Source organism: Mobula hypostoma, chromosome 11 (assembly GCF_963921235.1).
Source record: "Mobula hypostoma chromosome 11, sMobHyp1.1, whole genome shotgun sequence".
Classification (NCBI taxonomy): domain Eukaryota; kingdom Metazoa; phylum Chordata; class Chondrichthyes; order Myliobatiformes; family Myliobatidae; genus Mobula; species Mobula hypostoma.
In genome coordinates, this window is record NC_086107.1 from 46,548,676 (window position 1) to 46,573,274 (window position 24,599).

General features: G+C 40.2%; 1 protein-coding gene across 4 annotated transcripts in view; it reads left to right on the forward strand.

Moving 5' to 3' along the window:
- The window catches only part of LOC134353701 (uncharacterized), a 46,866-nt gene that overhangs the window by 13,769 nt on the left and 8,498 nt on the right, over nt 1-24,599 (forward strand). Inside the window, exons 5-11 of one of the 4 annotated variants that reach the window (XM_063061977.1) lie at nt 9,141-9,185; nt 12,427-12,510; nt 16,209-16,634; nt 19,630-19,707; nt 20,011-20,055; nt 22,541-22,618; nt 22,922-22,966. In XM_063061977.1, coding sequence (XP_062918047.1) covers nt 9,141-9,185; nt 12,427-12,510; nt 16,209-16,634; nt 19,630-19,707; nt 20,011-20,055; nt 22,541-22,618; nt 22,922-22,966 — 801 coding nt within the window. The remainder of the gene's footprint in view (nt 1-9,140; nt 9,186-12,426; nt 12,511-16,208; nt 16,635-19,629; nt 19,708-20,010; nt 20,056-22,540; nt 22,619-22,921; nt 22,967-24,599) is intronic. The other 3 variants (XM_063061979.1, XM_063061978.1, XM_063061980.1) reach the window with 3 other exon arrangements.

Genomic DNA, 24,599 nt, shown 5'->3' on the forward strand with positions numbered 1-24,599 from the left:
AGAGAGAGAAAGAATGTGTGTATGTAAATAAATAACGGATGGGGTGAACCGTTTGATCCCATTTGCTGAGTGGTGAGATATTCCCCTTGAAATAGGTGTAAACAACTTAAAAGATATCCAAAAACTATTTATGTGCATTTCATACATAAAACAGACTAAAGACTTGCAATTAGATTATAAATGGTATTTTATTAGATCTAAAATAATATTTGATAACTGTTTAGTGGGAAGGTTTTCACCACCCAAGTGTAGTAAACAGGAAGCAAGTATTGAAAATTGTATTTGCATAGTAAAATGTTAAATGTTTTCATCACCATTATAGATTACTTTCCAACATTATGTTAACTTTATTTAATTTGTATTAAATTTACACAATATTAGCTGAATGTATTGTGTCTTGTTTTAAAAAAAAAATCGAACCAGACAAAATAACGGATACACCTATGCTCTGACCACCAGAGAAAGCAGGATCTCCCAGTGGCCACACATTTTAATTTCACATCCCATTCCCATTCTGACATGTCTATCCACAGCCTCCTCTACTGTAAAGATGAAGCTACACTCAGGTTGGAGGAACAACACCTTATATTCCGTCTGGGTAGCCTCCAACCTTATGGCATGAACATTGACTTCTCTAACTTCCGCTAATGCCCCACCTCCCCGTCGTACCCCATCTGTTATTTATTTATATACACACATTCTTTCTCTCTCTCTCCTTTTTCTCCCTCTGTCCCTCTGACTATACCCCTTGCCCATCCTCTGGGTTCCCCCCCCCCTTTTCCTTCTCCCTGGGCCTCCTGTCCCATGATCCTCTCATATTCCTTTTGCCAATCACCTGTCCAGCTCTTGGCTCCATCCCTCCCCCTCCTGTCTTCTTCTATCATTTTGGATCTCCCCCTCCCCCTTCCACTTTCAAATCTCTTACTAGCTCTTCCTTCAGTTAGTCCTGACGAAGGGTCTTGACCCGAAACGTCAACTGTACCTCTTCCTAGAGATGCTGCTTGGCCTGCTGCGTTCACCAGCAACTTTGATGTGTTGCTTGAATTTCCAGCATCTGCAGAATTCCTCATGTTTACCATCGAAATCAGTTCCTGGGACAGTCTGGTCATGCCATGCTGAGAAAGACTATCGTTCAAAATATCCTTCCTTTGTCATAGCCTTCTTACTGACCAGCATGGGGAAGGTGCTCATCCAGGTCACTGGGGTGGCATACAAATGGCACTACATATCAATCACACCACCCTATGGGAACCACAGGCAGGCTTGGGACTGCATATCCAGGAAGTACCATTCAGCATCCAACCAGTGCTCAGCTTCACAACACCATTTGGCATAGACACAGCTGTCCAAGGATACTGTTCCTTCTCACACTTGCCATCCACCTTGCACCTTGTTCCCGTACTCAACATACCACCTACACCAACTGTCAGGTGGGGAAATCACTAAGAGTCAGGATATTCTAATTATACAAATGGTACACAGGGATAGACCAGCCCCTAAAGCATTCATTCCACCAAGGCTGTTGAGGCTCAAGTCTCTTTAAGGCTGTTAACATACTCTGGGTCAGGGTTTGGCTGGAAGACTACTCCCTGCCAGCTCCCCCAAAACAGAATACAAAAACCCGAGAAGCCAGATAATACCCTCACAGTCTTTTCCCTGTCAAAAAGATCAATGTCAGTGGCTCCCTTTCCTTGATGAGGTAAGGAGTCTTCATGCAAATTTAGCAATCTGACTGATAATCCAGTGTGCAAATTCAAACACCATCCCCAGAAATGCACCACACGATCTCCCACCACAAATCACCATTCAGCACTTTGCCATTCTGTAATGCAGGGAGATACAAATGCACATGCTCCTGATTAGCCACTGTATATTTAGAAAATACAACAATAATCATACTACAAGAATTGGTCCCCAAGTGCTATGTTCTCTCTGAAATGTGGCCACCTCATATCCAGAATAAAGTTGCCCAAATTGCTACTAAATTTCAACTCAAATTTCATATGGCCATTATGAAATGGGTCACCCTAAACCAATTATATGGGGAATCAAGTAGCAAAGTAACATATTAAGACACAGTAAACATGCAACAGATTTAGAAAAGAAGAAAGGAAGTAACTGACTAAATGGAATCAAGAAACAGAGTAACAGATTAAACACAAAACACAAATCTGTCAGTACCTCCAGTTGGACTCTGTCTTTTTGTGTGTTTCCCCCTAGCTGTCAGTCTGTGGTTTTGTATTGCCATGTGTTCCTGTCCCCACTCCTGCTCTACTCTGGCCCCTGTATTACAGAGTACTCCGTCTGTTTCTCATTATTACCTGTATTACTGCCACCTGTGCCTCATTGTGCTCCACCTATCATCTGCCTCCCTGTTTATTGCTCTGTGTATTTCAGTCCTGTGGTTTCAGTTGTTTGTTGCCAGATAGTGCTAGGTAATTTTCCTGAGCCTTTCCAGCATTTGTATCTGTACTCTGTCTGTCTGAATATTGACTCTGCCTATTTCCCTATTCTGGTTTTTGAATTTCTCTGGATATTTTGACCTCTGTGTGAACTTTGTTTCACCATGGGTTTGTTACTCAGTTACTAACACTGTGTGTACAGTACTGGGTCTACGATTGGATCCCTGCTCCAGTGCCCTGACAAAATCCCAGCCTGTACTCTTCTTCTTTAAAACTTCCTATGGAATTGCAAAAACTTTAAACAGTTCATTTTTCATAGAGAAATAAGGAGGGTGAACAGTCAGAGGTTTTGGTCCCTGTAGGTACCAATGACAGGGGTAGGATGAGTGATGAGGTTCTGCATAGGGAGTTCAGGGAGTTAGGAGCTAAGCTAAAGGGCAGAATCTCCAGGACTGTGATCTCAGGATTTCTACCCATGCCATGCACTTTTGAGACCGGAATTAAGAATATCATACAACTTAATATGTGCTAAGGAGTTGGTGTATGAGGATGGACATAAGATTTTGGATCATTGGCTACTTCCCGGGGAAGGTGTGACCTGTACAGAAGGAATGGTTTGCATTTGAACAGAAAGGAGATTAATATCCTAGAGGAAAGGATTGTTCATACTGTGTGGTGGGGTTTAAACTGGAGTTGCAGGGCAATGGAAATCGGAGTGCCAGAACAGATAGTGGAGAGGTTCTGGAGGCAGATGTTCGTTAGACCTCAGACAAAGTCAACAATCAAAAGTTTGAGCATGGTGTGACTAGTGTCCTGAGCACATATTTCAACACAAGAAATATCACAGGAGCTCAGAGCATGGATCATCACCTGGAATTATGACATTGAGGTCATTAGTGAAACTTGGTTACAGGAGGGGCAGGATTGGCAACTCAGTATTCTGGGGTAGTATTGTTTTAGACGTGACAGAGTGGGAAGGATTAAAGGAGAAGTGGTGACATTACTAGTCAGGGAAGATGTCACAGCAGTGCTCCGTCAGGACAGACTGGAGTACTCGACTGGTGAGGTTTTATGAGCAGAACTGAGAAATAAAGCTATGATCAGGTTAATGGGGCTATATTACAGATAACCCAGTAGTCCAAGGGATTTAGTGGACCAAATGTCTAAAGAGATCACAGACTGTTGCAAGAAACATAAGGTTATTATAGTAGGTGACTTTAACTTTCCACATATTGACTGGGAAACCCATACTGTAAAAGGACTAGATGGGATAGTTTGTCAAATGTGTTCTGGAAAGTTTCCTTTATCAGCATGTAGAAGTCAGAATGACAGCGCATACAATACTGGATCTGCTATTAGGGAATCAGACAAGTCAGGAGACAGAGGTTTGTGTAGGGTTTGCATCCAGTGACTACAATGCCATTATTTTCAAAGGAAATATGCAAAGAGACAGGCCTGGTCTGCAGATTGATATTTTAAATTGGAGAAAGGCCAATTTTGATGGTATCAGAAATGATCTAGCAAGTGTGGATTAGGACAGGCTGTTTTCTGGCAAAGGTGCACTTGGAAAGTGGCGGGCCTTCAAAAGCTAAATTTTGAGAGTGCAAAGCTTGTACATGGCAGTCAGAATAAAAGGTAAAGATAGCAAATGTAGGGAACGTTAGTTTTCAAGAGATATTGGTTAGGAAAGAAAGGTGCATAACAGGTATAGGCAAGTAGGAACAAATGAGGTGCTTAAGGGAGTATAAGAAATGCAAGAAAACACTTAAGAAAGAAATCAGGAAGGCTGAAAGAAGGCATGAGGTGGCTCTATCAGACAAGGTGACAGAGAATCCTAAAGGATTCTACAGATATGTTAAGAGCAAAAGGATTGCGAGGGACAAAATTGGTCCTCTGGAAGACTAAAATAGTAATCCAAGTGTGGAGCTAAAACAGATAGAGGTGATCTTAAATGAATTCTTTGCATCTATTTTTACTTTGGAGATGGATACAAAGTCTATAGATGTGAGGCAAAGAAGCATCAACTTCATGGACCCTGTACAGATTACTGAAGAGAAGGTGCTTGTTGTCATGAGGTAAATCAGGGTGGATAAATCCCCAACCCTGAAGGTGTTCCCTTGGAAAAAAAGGGAGGCAAGTACAGAAATTGCTGTTGCCCTGGCAGAAATATGTAAAACATCCTTAGTGACAGGAAAGGTACCAGAGGATTGGAGAATAGCCAATATTGTTTCACTATTTAAAAAGGCTCTAAACAGAAAACAGGAAATTATAGGCCGGTGAGCCTGACTTTAGTTGTGGGAAAATTAGCAAAAGGTATTCTTCGGGACTGGTCATATAAGTATTTGGATAGTAATGGACTGATAAAGGACAGTCAGCATAGCTTCATGCGTGGTAGGTCATGTCTAACCAATCTTGTATAGATTTTCGAGGACGTTATCAGGAAAATGTAGGAAGGTAAGGCAGTGGATGTTGTCTCCATGGACTTCAATAAGGCATTTGACAAAGTTCCTCATGGGAGGCTGGTCAAGAAGGTTCAGTCACTCAGCATTCAGGATGAGGTAGTAAATGGGATGTGACATTGAGAAGCCAGAAAGTTGTAGTAGAGTGTTGCAGGACGTTGGCAGACCCTGCCGAAGGGTCTCTACCTGAAATATCGACTGTACTCTTTTCCATAGATGCTGCCTGGCCTGCTGAGTTCCTCCAGCATTTTGTCTGTGTTGCCTGGATTTCCAACATCTGCGGATTTTCTCTTCTCTGTGACTTTGTATATAAAATAATGTTTGAGCCTCCAACAGTATATCTGACCTACCACCAGAATGACTTCTTATAAGACTCATTAAAACTGAAAAGGAATTGGAAAAAAATACAACCTTATATGGGCAATTTCATCCACCCACTGTAAGCCTAACATGATGGCAACCAATTCTATTGTCTATACTGGTACTGACTAGTAAGTAGTTACTTTATTATTACCCGTAATTCAGGCACAAAAATACACACCACCATTCCCAGTTAAATTATAGTTTGGTCCATCTGTAAAAATGGATAATATTCCATAATTCTCCTGAATATATAGCTGAACCAGCAGACACAATCTCTTGTGTCATATTGAAGCAAATACTGTAAGGCTGGGTCACACTTCCCATGATCCCTAGTGGCAAGGATCTGGCAGCTGCAGCATCTGCAGGCAGCCATCGTTGGATATATACATAGATCTCCTTTTGAACCGAAACATGAAAAAAAAGCTAACATTTTTTCGGAGATGAAGTTCACCAGTACTCTGACTTTTAAAAAACTTGAATAACTCATACTGTGTTCCCTCCATTGATGAAAAGGTCTCTGTTGGTCAGGGTTGACCATGGATGTTACATGCTAGCTGTCTAGATGTGCAAGCCCGGGCAGTACAGTACGGAGAACAAGCCGTTGTCCATGTAGCAAGCTCGCCCTCTCCACACATCTGATGAACCCGAAGGAACTGCAGGGACTGATACAGTTTGGCACCAGCAGCATCGCAGGAATTGCCAGTCAGCATTGAACTCAATACAGGACTGCCTTAGGGACTCCAGCTCTGGATTTTTCCCATGGGGTTTACTCCCAAAGCCTTCCTGTGAGCAGATATACTGTAGCTGCAAGACAGCAGAGGTTTGAGACCAGAGTTTTCCTTCTCCTCGACGAGTTACCAACCACAGCTGACGAGCCCAGATGTAATTATTAATATAGCTCGTAAATATAACTAGCACACCACTATTTCACAATTTTCTAATGAGGTTTCAAAAATCTATTTATTGTGTCGGGTTCTATTGTTTTTATTTAAACAAAGCCATTGTACATTGAGCTAATATTGTGTATATTTAGTACAAATCAAATAATGTTAACATGATGTTGGAGAGCAATCATTAGTGATCATGAAAACATTTAACATCTTACGACTCATATACAATAATCAGCACTTGCTTCCTGTTCACTGCACTTGGGTGGTGAAAACATTTCCACTGAAGAGTTATCAAGTATTATTTTAGATCTAATAAAATACCATTGAATATGAAATTGAAAACCTTTAGTGTGCTTTATGTGTGAAATGCACATAAATAGTGTTTCAATATCCTTTAAGTTGTTCAGATTTCGTGGAGATTATCTCACTAGTCATGAAATGGGATCACATACTTCAAGATGCAAATAACTTCAGCTCAATTGTCATCTTCTGTGTGTAATTCGACACAATTTGACATGTTACAATCTATATTGGGTCTCACCAATATAGAGGAAGCCGTACTGTGATTCTTATCACAGCGTGCCTGAAGTCTACATTCATATCATAGACAAAGTTGAGTAACTCACACTGCGTTCCCTTGATTAAAATATTAATATAGATAGTAAATATAAATACCATCCCACTATTTCACCTTTCTCTTTTAAGCTTTGGATGAACCATTTATAGGTGTCTGGTTCTATTGTTTTTTTTAAACACAGATATAGTACATTCAGCTAATATTATGTAAATTTAATGCAAATTAAATAAAGTTACCATAACGTTGGAAAGTAATCATTATGGTAATGAAAATACTAAACATTTTACTATTAAAATATAATTATCGACACTTGCTTCCTGTTCACTGCACCTGGGTGGTGAAAATTTCCACTGAACAGTTATCAAATATTATTTTAGATCTAATAATATATAATTTAACATCCAATCGCAAGCCTTTCATCTGTTTTATGTGTGGAATGCACATTAATAATTTTTGGATATCTTTTAAATTGTTTACACCTATTTCGAGGGGATATCTCACCAGTCAGCAAATGGGATCAAACGGTTCAACATGCAAATAACCTCAGCTCAATTGCCATTTTTTGTTTGTAATTCTACACAATTTTACATCACCAAGGTGTTGACTGCTCTTTTTAACCTATAGTTGAAAATGTTGGAAATATCATCAATGATGCCCTCACCTGTATCTCCTCCATTTCCTGCACTTCGGCCCTCACCCCATCCTCCCGCCACCACAACAGGGACAGAGTACCCCTTGACCTCACCTACCACCCCACCAGCCTCCGGATCCAGCACATTATCCTCTGCAACTTCCGCCACCTTCAACAGGACCCCACCACTAAGCACATCTTTCCCTCTCCACCCCTCTCCGCCTTCCGCAGGGATCGGTCCCTCTGCGACTCCCTGATCCACACATCCATCCCCACTGATCTCCCACCTGGCACTCCCTGTAAACGCAAATGCTACACCTGTCCCTACACCTCCTCTCTTGCCACAATTCAGGGCCCCAAACAGTCCTTTCAAGAGAGGCAACACTTCACTTGTGAGTCTGTTGGGGTCATCTATTGCATCCAGTGCGGCCTCCGCTACATCGGTGAAACCCAACGCAGATTGGGGGGCTACTTCGTCGAGCACCTCCGCTCCGTCCGCCAAAACAGACAGAATCTCCCAGTGGCCACCCACTTCAACTCTGCTTCCCACTCCCATTCAGATATGTTCATACATGGCCTCCTCTACTGCCATGATGAGGCTAAACTCAGGTTGGAGGAGCAACACCTCATATACAGTCTAGTGGTCTCCAGCCCCTTGGCATGAACATAAAATTCTCCAACTTCCGGTAATTCACTCCCCCTATCCCTATTTCACTCTGCCCCCTCCCCCAGCTGCCTATCATCTCCCTCATGTTTCCGCCTCCTTCTACTACCCATTGTGTTTTCCTCTATTCTTTCTTCACCTTTGCTGCCTTTCACCTCCCTGCTTCCCCTCCCCCACCCCTTTATTGTTCCCCTTACTGGTTTTTCACCTGGAACCTACCAGCCTTCTCCTTCCCACCCTCCCCCACTTTCTTTATAGGGCCTCTGCCCCCTCCCTCTTCAGTCCTGATGAAGGGTTCCAGCCAGAAACATCGACTCATCGTTTCCACGGATGCTGCCCGACCTGCTGAGTTCCTCCAGCGTATTGTGAGGAATTTTTTTTACATTTGCAAGGCTTCTGTTGTAAACAAAGTGAGATTCACTTTTCATTAATCACTTAAAAATTCCCGCAGACATTGCCTGCTTAATGTCTGGAGCATTCCTGGACTTGCTGTATATATTCCATCTGCCAGACGATCTGCAGCAAGGTAGATTGTTGAACTTTGCAACAGGACTTGAGACACCTGTCTCTTTCATACAGACCATGCCAAATCGATGTAATCAGATTAGAATTATACCACAATATCCCTATTTCCAAAGTGTGTGGAGTTTTGTTTTGGAACCTCCACATTCAAGTTCTGCTGTTGCTACATGATTTTATGCTTGGTAAAACTCTGGCTACAAATCACTATTGTTTCACTTTTATATTGCCTGACTCTTTAATTTCATTTCAGAGGTTACCACAACAAAGCCTGATGAACATGAGAGGGAAGAAGGCAAGCTGACTGATCAGAATTCAGTAGAAAATGAAGGTTATATGTTTGTTGGGACACCCAGAGAATTGTTCCAAACTTCATGAGTTTTTGCTTACATTGACGTTTCTGTAGATTACCTGTGATTATCTTCCAGGTAATTCTTGTGAATGCTGTCAACATTATTCAGTAACCTGCACACCAAGAGGGTTGTTTAAATATTCAACTTTTCTATCAGCACTGAGTTTACATGTTATTTGGGAGCATTGCACACCAGGGATGTAAACAGGCAAAGCCTGTGTCACCATCACAATCCATGGTCAGTATATCCCAGGTCTCTCAGATATGCTTTCTTTGATTTCAGAGTTGAATGCAAAAGCCACAGAAGCAGAACCAGCCAAAGGTGCAGGTAAGTTAAGGCACAAATTTTATGAAAACAACTGAAAAATACACATATTTTTGTCTTTTTTTCTTGCAGTTGTGTAACTCTTAATGTAGTTGGAGTGAGAATTAATTGTGGTTCATAAACTGTGGCCTGCAAATTCTTAACCCCAGGAAATTTTATGAAGACATTGCCTGCTTAATGCCTGGAAAATCAAGGAAAATTCATGCCTCCATTCCTTAGCAAAATTGAACAACTAAATTTCACCAGATTATCTGAAGATGATTCCTTGAAGATGGTCTAGTCCACTAATTGAAAGCAGTCATGTAAATAATCCTCATCATAAATTCATGGCCCTTATTACTGGGACTGCACTCTTTAGGCTAAGTCTTGGCTCAAAATGTTGACTGTTTTTTTACCTCCATATATGCTCCCTGGTTTGCTGAGTTCCTCCAGCATTTTGTGTGTGCGCTGAAGATTTATAGCAACTGCAGAATTTTGTGTTGAAACAGGAATGGCAAGAACAATTAAAATGGTGGGCACTGGGATATGCTGCTCATTGTGGCGGTCATAATGAAGGTGACGATAAAGTGGTCCTACAATCTATATCGGGTCTCACCAATACAGAGGAGGCCGTACTGTGATTCTTATCACAGCGTGCCTGATGTCTACATTCATATCACAGACAAAGTTGAGTAACTCACACTGCGTTCCCTCGATTGAACTATTAATATAGATAGAAAATATAAATACCATCCCACTATTTCACATTTCTCTATTAAGCTTTGTATGAACCATTTATTGGTGTCTGGTTCTATTGTTTCTTTTAAACACCGATATAATACATTCAGCTAATATTATGTAAATTTAATACAAATTAATAAATTTACCATCATGTTGGAAAATAATCATTAGTGTGATGAAAATATTTAACATTTTACTGTTACAGTACAATTATTGACACTGGCTTCCTGTTCACCGCACTTGGGTGGTGAAAACATTTCCACTGAAGAGTTATCAAGTATTATTTTAGATCCAATAAAATACCATTTAATATCTAATTGAAAACCTTTAGTGTTATTTATGTGTGAAATGCACATAAATAGTGTTTCAATATCCTTTAAGTTGTTCAAATTTCATGGCGATGTCTCACTAGTCATGAAATGGGATCAAATACTTCAAGATGTAAATAACTTCAGCTCAATTGTCATTTTCTGTGTGTAATTCAAAAAATTTGACATCACTATGGTGTTGACAGCTCATTTTTAATTGATAAATGTTGCAAATATGTACTATATAACTTACTTTTTTCATTTACAAGAAAACAAACAGTAAGCCCTGCACTCAAGTGTAAACCACACATAGCATGATATGGCCTAACTGGGAAAGAATATTTTACTCTCTGATCAGACCTGCCTCATTTCCCATTGCTGATGTTGAAGATGTTTCCTTCACTCTGATTCACTGCAGAGATTGAAGAGTCTACTTTGAAGTCGAGTCACGTTTCCCATGATCCCTAGTGGCAATGACCTGGCACCTGCAGCGTTTGCAGGCAGCCATCATTGGATATTTACATAAATCTCCTTTTGAACCAAAATGTGCAAACACTAATCTATATGTTTTTTAGAAATAAATTTCACCAGTACTCCGATTTTTAGCATTTCCGCTAATTGCGTAAATGCAGCACGTATTTCGTGTAACAGAAATGCAGGAAATCTAATTTCTGGACAGAAATTATACTTTGTTGTTAAAACAAAGAAGTTTTAAGTTCAGATATGGACAGAATTTGATATATTAAAAGAGAGTATTTAGTATTAACTCGGCATTATATCAAGAAAAAAATTCTCTATGTGGATATACATTTTAAGAATTTATCAAAGCAAGTTGTGGAAAGACTTAAAATGTTAAAATATTTAAAATTTTAAATATCCCCCTGAACTAGGGTAGGTAATCTCACTCATGCCAACTCTGAGTTGATTCCACAACCAATGGACACTTTCAAGGACTATGTAACTCAGGATCTCAGTATTATTTATTTACTTATTTTTTTATTTACTGTGAGGGGATCCAGGAGTGCCCCTATTAACTGTTTGGAGAGAGACATTTATCATTGATGGTTTGTTTGGAAAGGAGAGAGAGACCAAGATTGATGGTTGGACTGACACGGGAGTTAACTTTGGAGTTTTACTTTGGACATAAAAACTGAGCAGCTCGAAAGTTGCTATGGTGACCAACAGGACATTATTGATGCTACTTCCAAGGACTTGTTGCCTGCTCATATTCCTTTACAGACAAAGGAGGGAGGGACTCTTTGAATGACAGGTGATGCTCAGCACAGAGAAATAAATAGGAGGTCAGATGATACAGACCTCAGACACATGATCTGGACACTGAATGAGCATTGTTGTGCCCGCAGAGAAAGTAGGTTTTGAAGGATCGATCAGGGGGATTGATCCACATTGCTATTCCAACGGTGAAGAAGGGGTTGACTGGTGGGGAGTTGTCTATGTGTCCACCCTTGCCGGTGTGATAGCTCCACCACAGGAAAACCGGTTCCCCTGGTTAAAGTCACAGTCGGTGACTGGTGAGGGATTTCGGAGGACAACAATAAGATCGACGGCATCCGCTTATCTGAAGACTCAACTCACTCTCTCTCTCGCCATCACTACTCAACTAAATACCACGAACTGAACTGAACTGAACTTTACTCAACACCTTAAGACTGTATCTTTTTACCCCTAGACTTAAAGAAGCTTGGTTTTCATACGTATATATTCCACACTTACTTTTACATATAATCATTGCTAACCTGTGTGATTTATTTACATTGATATTACTGTATTGCATAGTTACTAATAAATATTATTAGTTGTTAGCAATACGAGACTCCAAAGTGGTCTCTATTGCTGCTGGTTTCTTTATCCCCGTCACGGGGTACGTGACATTACACAGTGCATCTTTTTTGCACATTGGTTGTTTGTCAGTTTTTGATCGTGTGTACCTACTGTTTTTCTTCATTCTACTCTGAATGTCTGCAAGAAAACAATTCTCCAGGTAGTATATGATGACATATACAGTATGAACTTTTACAGTAAATTCACTTTGAACATTTTTTAGTGATTTGCAACAAGTACAGAATAGCTCAATGGGGAAAAGTGTGAAAGTTCAAAACCTGCACTCTGAATTAAGTGTTGATACATTTTATACATTGTGTAGAAAGCTTAGATTTATATATATAATTAAATATCTTTTCAACTAACATCTGTAGTTTCCAGTCAGTGTGAATCAATGGAAAATGGAGATCAAACCTGCCAACCGCTCTTGACCAGACAGGATCCCCAACTTCCAAAAGGTAAGTGATTGACATGTCTGATTATATTAAAGGCAAAATGTCCATTTTTAATGTTGCACTCTGAACGACAAAATCACATAAATGCATTAAACACGGTTTAGACATTCCCAAACTTGAGGGAAAAAGCTCCTCCAATGTCAAGGTAGTAAATTATTTTTACGCACTTTCTATACATTGAATCGAAATATTGAACTGGGGAACATGATTCTCAAAACAATTAGAGACTGGGGTGAGCACCAGGGATTTCAAGTCAGCTTCCCTTTTGGTTGATAAATGTTTAATCCACCTCCCGTCAAATGTCATCTCAATTAAAGACTGAAGTTTAATATTTCAGCTGGTAGCTACACTACTTTAGATCAACAACAAGAATGTGAAACAAAATCACTTGCACACTGCATGATTTCATAGTCATTTAAACAGGTTTTAGCTGAATACACAATCTTCAACAAACTCCTTTTAAGGATCCATATTTTCAAAGTTTACCTCAAAAATCTGGCCATTCTGATATCCTCTGTTTAGTAAATGCAAACATCAGTGTAAATAGTGAAGCCTTTGATTCACATTTGATGAATCTAGAACTGATTTTGCTGTTCACAAATCCTCTTGCCATCTATTCATTATAAATTGTTCATCTGAAGATTCTCTAACAGTATGGTATCAATGTACTAATAGGCAACATAAGAGAACAATGTCAATTTGTTCACCTACTGTACATTTAGTTTGGGTTAAGTTAGACAATAGCAGATAAGAACTTAATGTATTGCTCACAAAATTATTATCAATTTATGTTGTAAATTGTGTTTAAGGATGACTGCACAGGAAAGAAATGAAACGAGTAATACACACAAAATTCTGGGGAACTCAGTAAGTCAGGCAGTGTCTATAACTGTTCATGTTTCAATACTTTCAGATCAATTGCACATCATAAAACAAATTTATGTCATTTTCTTCACTGCATATGTCTTGGCTCAAAATGTTGACTGTTTTTTTTACCTTCATTTATGCTCCCTGGTTTGCTGAGTTGCTCCAGCATTTTGTGTGTGTGCTGAAGATTTATAGCATCTGCAGAATTTTGTGTTGAAACAGGAATGGCAAGAACAATTAAAATGGTGGGCACTGGGAAATCCTGCTCATTGTGGCGGTCATAATGAAGGTGCCGATAAAGTGGTCCTACAATCTATATCGGATCTCACCAATATAGAGGAGGCCGTACTGTGATTCTTATCACAGCGTGCCTGATGTCTACATTCATATCACAGACAAAGTTGAGTAACTCACACTGCGTTCCCTCGATTGAAATATTAATATAGATAGAAAATATAAATACCATCCCACTATTTCACATTTCTCTATTAAGCTTTGAATGAACCATTTATTGGTGTCTGGTTCTATTGTTTCTTTTAAACACAGATACAATACATTCAGCTAATATTATGTAAATTTAATACAAATTAAATAAAGTTACCATAATGTTGGAAAGTCATCATTATGGTGAGGAAAATACTTTACATTTTACTATTAAAATATAATTATCGACACTTGCTTCCTGTTCACTGCACCTGGGTGGTGAAAAATTTCCACTGAACAGTTATCAAATATTATTTTAGATCTAATAATAGATAATTTAATATCCAATTGCAAGCATTTCATCTATTTTATGTGTGAAATGCACATTAATAATTTTTAGATATCGTTTAAATTATTTACACCTATTTCAAGGGGATATCTCACCAGTCAGCAAATGGGATCAAACAGTTCAACATGCAAATAACCTCAGCTCAATTGTCATTTTTTGTGTGTAATTCTACACAATTTGATATCACCAAGGTGTTGACTGCTCATTCTTAACCTCTAGTTGAAAATGTTGGAAATATCATGTATAACTTTATCTTTTCATTTACAATAAAACAAAGAGCAAGCCCTGCACTCAGGTATAAACTACACACAGCATAATGTGTCCGAACTGAGAAAGAATATTTTGCTCTCTGATTAGGCCTGTCTCACTTCCCATTGCTCGTGCTGAAGGTGTTTCCTTCACTCTGATTCACTGCAGAGAACGAAGAGCCTACTTAAAGGCTGGGTCACACTTTCCATGATTCCTAGTGGCAGTATCTGCAGGCAGTCATCATTAGATATTCACCTAAATCTCTTTTCGAACTGAAATGTGATAAAAACTAACCTGACAATTTTTTTAGAGTTAAATTTCACCAGTGCTCTGATTTTTTGCATTTCCAGTAATTGCATAAAGTTAGTACATAGTTTCTGTAACAAAAATGGCTGAAGTCTAATTTATGGACAGAAATTATAGTTTGGTGTTAAAGTAAAATATGCCTTAACTTCAGGTATGGGCAGAATTTCATATATTAAAAGAGAGCATTTAAAAAGAACTTGACTGCGTATCAAGAAAAGAATAATCTCTGTGTGGACATGTTAAGTAATTTTCAAAGCATGTGAAGGCTTAAAATTTTAAAAACACTTAAATTTTTAAATTTCCTTATGAACCATGGTAATAACTTCACTCACCTCCACAACCTACACAACTTCCAAAAGGTAAGTGATTGACATGTCTGATTATATTAAAGGCAAAATGTCCATTTTTAATGATGCACTCTGAACACACAATATTATGTAAAGATGTTAAACACAGTTTAGACATGTTCTCAGAATTGAAGAAAAAGTGCGTATAATGTTGAAGTAGTTCTATATGTTGCACACACTTAACATACATTGCATAGAAATACTGAACTGGGGCACATGATTTTCAAAACTTTCCATGACTCGATTCAACACCAGGGAATCAGGTCAGTTTCTCTTCTGGTTGATGAGTGTTCAATTCACTTCCCTTCAAATGTCACCTCAACTAAAGGCTTAAGTTTAATATTTCAACTGGAAGCTACATCTCTTTACATCAAAAACAAGAATACAAAGCAAAATCACTTGCATAATGGGTGGTTTCATAGATAGCCCTTGTCCAGGTTTTAGCTAAGTGGTCACAATCGTCCTTTCAAAGATCCAAATTTGAGAAGTTTAATTTATAATTCTTAAATAAAAGTTTCTGGCTATTCTGATATCCTCTACTTATTAAAATATAAAGATAAGTGTAAATAGTAAAGCCTTTGATTCACATTTGATGAATCTAGAACTGATTATGCTGTTCACGAATCCTCTTACCATCCATTCATTATAAATCTGAGGATCCTCAAACAGTTTGGTATCAATGTACTAACAGGCAATGTAAGAAAACAATCTCAGTTTGTTCACATACATTTAGTTTGGGTTAAGTTAGACAACAGCAGATAAGAACTTAATGTATAGCTCTCAAAGTTATAATCAATTTGTTTTGTAAATTGTGTTTAAGGATGAATGCACAGGAAAGAAATGAAATGAGCAATACATGCAAAATTATGGAGGAACTCAGCAGGTCAGGCAGTGTCCATACAGAAAAATAAACAGTCAATGTTTCAATGCCTTCATATCAATTGTACATCATAAAAACAAATCTATGATATTTGCTTCACTACATATGTCTTGGCTCAATATGTTGACTGTTTATTCACCTCTGTAGATGCTGCCTGGCTTGCTGAGTTCCTCAGCATTTTGTGTGTGCTGCTCAAGATATCTAGCATCTGCAGAATCTCTTATGTCAGAGAAATGAAATATTGTGTTTATATTACATCATTTGTTTGCTTGTTCCTCAGCTCCTACAATTAGTGATGTGTCAAATCCCTTTGTAGTCCGGAATGGTGAAACTGACTGTCTGGAATGGGATGTTACCATTCCCACTGGAGTTCCAATGGAAATTATTATATTCCTGAAGAGGAAAATAAAGGAAGAATCAGTGAAAAAGCAACTATTTCACTGGCAATTGTTAGCAGAACAACTACATGGACCAAAAAAAGTGACTGAACCTCTGAAAAATATACGCAATTCATGCACAGAAGATAAATCCTTCACTGCTGATGTACCAGAATTACAACGCACAAAGGAAGGGGTTCTTTACATATCCTGCCGTATTGAAGTGCAGCCTGATATATCCACAGATAATGGGACTGAGTTAATCATTGAAATTTATCCGGACTCTTTGGAGAAAGTCTGTAATTCAACAGTACTTCAAGTTACATCAGGTAAATTGTGCACATTGTTGCTCACAGAAATACTTTCAAATGTGAAGAGTAATTTAGTTTCTCTTTGTATGGAGGCAGCCTAATCTGTCTGTTATTCCTGCTTTTCATTTAAATTTCCAGGAAAGACAGTTTTTCTTTTAAATTTTCAAAAATGCAGTATCATCAGAATGAGTTTGTATTGGAAGAGTGATGTACCATTTATTCTTTGAGGCAGTGACCAAACAGTCCATATAAGAGTGCTAAGTACCTCATGATGCTCTTTATGTATAGTTTCTGCAGTTGTTAAATACATGGCACACAAAACAGCATTCTGTTCTACAAGGAAAAATGCCAGTGATCGATCAACTAATAGGTTAGGACAAGGTTGATTACACAGTTGCTTAGGAATGTAGTACTCCCTCTATATTCCACTGAAATACCACCTGAACAGGGTGCTGAAATCTGAAGGTGGAGCCATCAACAGAAACCTTCTAAAACGTAACCAAAAACACTGGCAACTGGGTCAAAATGAATAGTTAGTCATACTTTCAGAAGTGCTCACACTTCTGCTATTCAAAATCGGAATCAGATTTATTATCACTAAATTCTATGAAGACATTCCTGTTTTGCAGCAGTACAGTGGAGAGATAGGCAATGTAAACTACAGAAGTAAATCAGTAGGGCAGAAAATAAGGAATAATAATGGTTCATGTGTTCATGGACCAATCAGAAAACTGATGGAAGAGGAGAAGAAGTGCTCCTGAATTGTTGAGTGTGAGTCTTCAGCCTCCTGTACCAACTCTTCAATGGTAGTAATGAGCAGAAGGCATATCCTGGACGGTGAGGGTCCTTCGCGATGGTTGCTGCCATTTTGATGCCCTCAATGGTGGGGAGCATTATGCCAATGATAGAGCTGGCTGCGTCAATAACAATCTGTAGCCTCTTACAATTCTGTGCATTGGAGCTTCTGAATGAAGCTCCGGTGAAATTAGTCAGAATGTTATCCACTATACATCTATAGAAATTTGCAAGAGTCTCTGGTGACATGCTGAATCTCCTCAAACTGCTAATGAAGTACAGCCACTGGCATGTCTTCTTTCTAATTTCATCAGTGTGTTGGGCTCAGGAATGGTCCCCCGAGATGCTGATGTTCACAAACTTAACCCTGCTCACCCTTTCCACTGCTGAGTCCTCAAGGAACATTGGTGTGTATTCTCCAGATTTCCCCTTCCTGAAGACCACAATCAATTCCTTGGTCTTTTTGGTGTCAAGTGTGTGGTTGTTGTTGTGAAGCACTCAACTAGCTGATCTATTTTCTCCTTTATGCCTCCAAATCACCATGTGAAATTCTGCCAACAACAGTGGTGTCATGGATAATGTTATAAAGGGCATTTGAGCTGTGTCTACCCATTCAAGTTCAGGTGTTGCCATGTGATTTTACTGTTAGTAGATCTGTAGCTGTGAATCACTATTATTGTTTCAATCTTACATTGCCTGAGTTGATCGAGATGCAGTGATGTATTTAGAAATGATAAAACGGGGGGTCAAGCATGCATCTTTGAGGTATGCTGGTGTTGATTATCAGCAAGGAGGAGATGTTATTACCAATCCACGCTGACTTTGGTCATCAGATAAAGAAGCTGAGTATTTGGCTGCAGGGGGAGGTACAGACACCCAGGTTTTGAAGCATAAAGTTTAGTACGAAGGTGATAATGGTGTTGAATGCCAAGCTGTAATTGATAACTGGTAGCCTGGATGTCTTGTAGTTGCTTATGTGTTCCAAAGCAGACTGGACAGCAGTTGGTCCAGGTATTTGCTCACACAGGAATTATTTCCAGCCATTTTTTTTTAAGCATGTCATACCAGACATTCAGCCATTCTTGGCTGGCACATGGTGTCAGGATTAACCGGGTCACGTTATAAACGCTCCTGACTCAACCCTTGTATTTTTCACAAGGCCGAGTGGCTAGGTCAACACTCAACCTGGCACAGATGGAAAGTGTGCTCGGGGGTGGCCTGACCTGGATTCGAACTCGGGAACCTTTGCTCCAGATTCCAGCACTAATCTTACTGCACCACCAGCTGGCCTATTTCTAGAATTTCTAGCCATAACTGAAGATGAAATCATGAAGATGTTCTAGTCCACCAATTGAAAGCAGTCGTGTAAATGTTCCTCTCCCATCCTTGATCACATATTCATGGTCCTCACTACTGGGGCTGCACTCTTTAGTCTCTGCCTGTATTCTGCAATACACAGCACTGCATGAATTCACAAAATACAAACAGCTGTTTAGAAAGTGTTAGAAATTTCATGCCTCTGTCAACGTTGTCATCGATACTAATTAGTGGTTTTCTTCCAGCTTCTGTAAATTGCATGTGATTGCCATCTCTTAATTCCTGTGAATGCTATCAGCATAATTCACTTACCATCACACACAGGGTATTCTTCCTGAAATTCCTCAAATAAAATATCCTTTTTTGATGATATTTTCGAATGGAACAGATGAAGAAATAGAAACAAATGGAGATGCAAATGAGTTAAGGGATAAAAGCAAGGAAATTCCAGAAAAAACTGCAGGAATATTGTTTACAATTGCAAGGCTTCTGTTGCAAACAAAGTGAGATTCACTTTTCATTAATCAATTAAAAATTCCCGCAGACATTGCCTGCTTAATGTCTGGAGCACTCCTGAACTTGCTGTATATATTCCATATGCCAGACGATCTACAGCAAGGTAGATTCTTGAACTTTGCAACAGGACTTGAGACACCTGTCTCTTTTGTACTGACCTGAATATCATAAATAGGACCATGTCAAATTACTGTAATCAGACTAGAATTATTTCACTATTCCTCCATTTTAAAAGCATGTGAAATTTTGCTTTGGAATCTACACATTCAAGTTCAGCTGTTGCTACCTGATTTTATGTTTGGTAAAATTCTGGGTATGAATCACTGTTGATTCTCTTTTACATTGCCTGAGTTGATAGAGACACATTTCTTTGATTTTGACTCAGAGGACACCCCAACAAAGCCTGATGAACACGAAAGGAAAGAAGACAAGTCGACTGATCAGAATTCAGTAGAAAATGAAGGTAATGTGTTTGTTGGGACACCCAGAGAATTATTCAAAACTTCATGGGTTTTTGCTTGCATTGCAGTTTCTGTAGATTACATACGATTATCTTCTAGTTAATTCTGTGAATAAGGTCACCATTATTTGGTAATGAGCACACCCAGAAGATTGTTTAAATATTCAACTTTCCTACCAGCACTGAGTTTACATATTATTTGGGAGCATTGCACACCAGGGATATAAACATGCGAAGTCTGTGTCACCATCACAATCCATGGTCAGTATATCCCAGGTCCCTCAGATATGCTTTCTTTGATTTCAGAGCTGAATGCAAAAACTACAGCAGCAGAACCAGCCAAAGATGCAGGTAACTAGTTTTTTGAGGATGTAACTAGTAGAGTGGATAGGGGAGAACCAGTGGATGTGGTATATTTGGATTTTCAAAAGGCTTTTGACAAGGTCCCACATAGGAGATTAGTGTGCAAACTTAAAGCACACGGTATTGGGGGTAAGGTATTGGTGTGGGTGGAGAATTGGTTAGCAGACAGGAAGCAAAGAGTGGGAATAAACGGGACCTTTTCAGAATGGCAGGCGGTGACTAGTGGGGTACCGCAAGGCTCAGTGCTGGGACCCCAGTTGTTTACAATATATATTAATGACTTGGATGAGGGAATTAAATGCAGCATCTCCAAGTTTGCGGATGACACGAAGCTGGGTGGCAGTGTTAGCAGTGAGGAGGATGCTAAGAGGATGCAGGGTGACTTGGATAGGTTGGGTGAGTGGGCAAACTCATGGCAGATGCAATTTAATGTGGATAAATGTGAAGTTATCCACTTTGGTGGCAAAAATAGGAAAACAGATTATTATCTGAATGGTGGCCGATTAGGAAAAGGGGAGGTGCAACGAGACCTGGGTGTCATTATACACCAGTCATTGAAAGTGGGCATGCAGGTACAGCAGGCGGTGAAAAAGGCGAATGGTATGCTGGCATTTATAGCGAGAGGATTCGAGTACAGGAGCAGGGAGGTACTACTGCAGTTGTACAAGGCCTTGGTGAGACCACACCTGGAGTATTGTGTGCAGTTTTGGTCCCCTAATCTGAGGAAAGACATCTTTGCCATAGAGGGAGTACAAAGAAGGTTCACCAGATTGATTCCTGGGATGGCAGGTCTTTCATATGAAGAAAGACTGGATGAACTGGGCTTGTACTCGTTGGAATTTAGAAGATTGAGGGGGGATCTGATTGAAACGTATAAGATCCTAAAGGGATTGGACAGGCTAGATGCAGGAAGATTGTTCCCGATGTTGGGGAGGTCTAGAACGAGGGGTCACAGTTTGAGGATAGAGGGGAAGCCTTTTAGGACCGAGGTTAGGAAAAACTTCTTCACACAGAGAGTGGTGAATCTGTGGAATTCTCTGCCACAGCAAACTGTTGAGGCCAGTTCATTAGCTATGTTTAAAAGGAAGTTAGATATGGCCCTTGTGGCTACAGGGGTCAGGGGGTATGGAGGGAAGGCTGGGTTCTGAGTTGGATGATCAGCCATGATCATAATAAATGGCGGTGCAGGCTCGAAGGGCCGAATGGCCTACTCCTGCACCTATTTTCTATGTTTCTATGTTTCTATGTAAGTTAAGGCACAAATTTTATGGAAAAAAAACAGATAAAATGCATGCATTTATTTTGTCTGTTTCTTTTTCTTGCAATTGCAAAACTCCTAAAGCAGTTGGAGTGAGAATTAATTGTGGTTCATATATTGTGGCCTGCAAGTTCTTAACTCCAAGAAAATTCCTGTAGACATTGCCTGCTTAATATCTGGAACATTCCTGAATGTTCCTGAAGGAGGGAAGAGAAGATGGCAGCGCAATGCAGCTCACAGTGGCCACTCCGGTGGTGATATCTGTTATCTGTGAAGTAGGGTGCCGTGCACAATCCTGATTTGGTGGAGACAGACGTGAGAGCACGGAGGAACATCTGGTGAAACTTCTGAAATGCCTGCTTCGCAGCTGCTGCTACTGTGTGGTCCAGAACCTCCGGAGGGGAAGGCCCCGAGTCCTCATCTTTGCTTGTTGCTCAGCGGCCAGGGTGGGGTCGAAGCACTTGTCAGAGGTTGGTACTCGGAGAGGCTGTGTCAGAGGGCCTGGTCGGAGGCTCGAAGTTTTCGGACAAACTCAGAGTCCGCTGTGGACGGGTGCTTCCAATGGTGCTGCACCGGCAAGTCTGCGGCGCTTGGAGGTTCATGGCAGGGAGAGTTTCTCCCTTCTGCCGCCTGCATGAGATGATGAGGCTATTGGGACTTTGAGACTTTTTTTTTACCGTGCCCATGGTCTGCTCTTTATCAAATTATGGTATTGCTTTGCACTGTTGTAACTATATATTATAATTATGTGGTTTTGTCAGTTTTAGTATTCGTTTGTCCTGTGTTTTCTTGTGATATCATTCTGGAGGAACATTGTATCATTTTTTAATGCATGCATTTCTAGATGACAACAAACGTGGATTCAGTGACCTCATGATCTAATCTGAAAAATAGATACTGCATATATTCCGTCTGCCAAGCTCTCTGGCACAAGTTAGATTGTTGAACTTTGCAACAGGACTTGAGACACCTCTCTCTTTTCTACAGACTTACCATATCATAGATAGGACCATGCCAAATTAGTGTAATCAGACTGGAATTATTCCACAATTCCTCTATTTTAAAAGTATGTTGAATTTTGTTTTGGAACCGACATATTCAAGTTTAGTTGTTGCTACGTTTTTACGTTTGGTAAAATTCTGGCTATGAATCACTATTGATTCACTTTTACATTGCCTGAGTTGATAGAGACACATTTCCTTTATTTTGATTCAGAGGTCACCCCAGCAAAGCCTGACGGACATGAGAGGGAAGAAGAGGAGCTGACTAATCAGAATTCAGCAGAAAATGAAGGTAATATGGTTGCTGGGATACCCAGAGAATTGTTGAAAACAACATGAGCCTTTGCTTGCATTGCAGTTTCTGTAGATTACACACGATTATCTTCTAATTAATTCTGTGAATAGTGTCACCATTATTCAGTAACCAGCACACCCAGAAGATTGTTTAAATATTCAACTTTCCTCCCAGCACTGAGTTTACATGTTATTTGCGAGCATTGCACACCATGAATGTAAACATGCGAAATTTGTGTCACCATCACAATCCATGGTCAGTATATCCCAGGTTCCTCACATATCCTTTCTTTGATTTCAGATCCGAATGCAAAAAGAACAGTAGCAAAACCAGCCGAAGTTGCAGGTAATTTAGGGCACAAATTTTATGGAAAAAAAACAGAAAAAATGCATGTATTTACAGTATTTTGTCTGTTTCTTTTTCTTGCAATTGCATAACACCCAACGTAGTTGGAGCGAGAATTAATTGTTGTTCCTCTACTGTGGCCTGCAAATTCTTTATCCCGAGAAATTTTCTGAAGATATTGTCTGCTTAATGCCTGGAAAATCCCTGGAAAATTCATGCCTCCATTGCATAGCAAAGTTGAACAATCTACAATCCACCGGAATATCTGAAGATGATTCCGTGACGATGGTCTAGCCCGCTAATTGAAAGCAGTCCCTGCAAATAATCTTCATCCTCCATTGATCATATATTCATGGCCCTTACTACTGGGGCAGCACCCGTTAGTCTCTGACTATACTCTGCAATACAACAGCACTGCATGAATTCACAACGGACAAACAGCTGTTTAGAAAGTGTTAGAAATGTCATGCCTCTTTCAATGTTGTCATTGATACAAATTAGCGGTTTTCTTTCAGCTTCTGTAAATCGCATGTGATTGCCATCTCTTAATTCCTGTGAATGTAATCAGCATAATTCACTTACCATCACACACAGGGTATTCTTCCTGAAATTCCTCAAATAAAATATCCTTTCATTGATGACAGTTTTGAATGGAACAGATGAACAAATAGAACCAAATGAAAATGCAGATGAGTTAATGGATGAAAGTAAGGATAATCTGGAATAAACTGCAGGAATATTTTTTACCACAAAATACTCTGCAGATGCTGGGGTCAAAGCAACACTCTCAACACGCTGGAGCAAGCCAGCAGATCGGGCAGCATCCATGGAAACGATCAGTCAATGTTTTGGGCCAGAACCCTTCATCAGGACTGTAGAGGGAGGGGGCAGAGGCCCTATAAAGAAGGTGGGAGGAGGGTGGGAAGGATATGGCTGGTAGGTTCCAGGTGAAAAACCAGTAAGGGGAAAGACAAAGGGGTGGGGGAGGGGATGCAGGGAGGGGATAGGCAGGAAAGGTGAAGAAGGAATAGGGGAAAACACAATGGGTAGTAGAAGGAGGCGGAACCATGGGGGAGGTGATAGGCAGCTGGGGGAGGGGGCAGAATGACATAGGGATAGAGGAAGGGAGGGGGAGGGAATTACTGGGAGTTGGAGAATTCTATGTTCATACCAAGGGGCTGGAGACCACCTGGATGGTATATGAGGTGTTCCTCCTCCAACCTGAGTTTAGCCTCATCATGGCAGTAGAGGAGGCCATCTATGGACATATCCAAATGGGAATGGGAAGCAGAGTTGAAGTGGTTGGCAACGGGGAGATCCTGTCTGTTGTGGCAGACGGAGCGGAGGTGCTCGACGAAGCGGTCCCCCAACCAGCGTCGGGTTTCACCGATGTAGAGGAGGCCGCACCGGGAGTACCGGATGCAATAGATGACCCCAACAGACTCAGAAGTGAAGTGTTGCCTCACCTGGAAGGACTGTTTGGGGCCCTGGATGGTGGCAAGACAGGAGGTGTAGGGACAGGTGTAGCACTTACACTTACAGGGATAAGTGCCGGGTAGGAGATCCGTGGGGAGGAGCGAGTGGATCAGGGAGATGCGGAGGGACCAATCCCCGTGGAAAGCGGAGAGGGGTG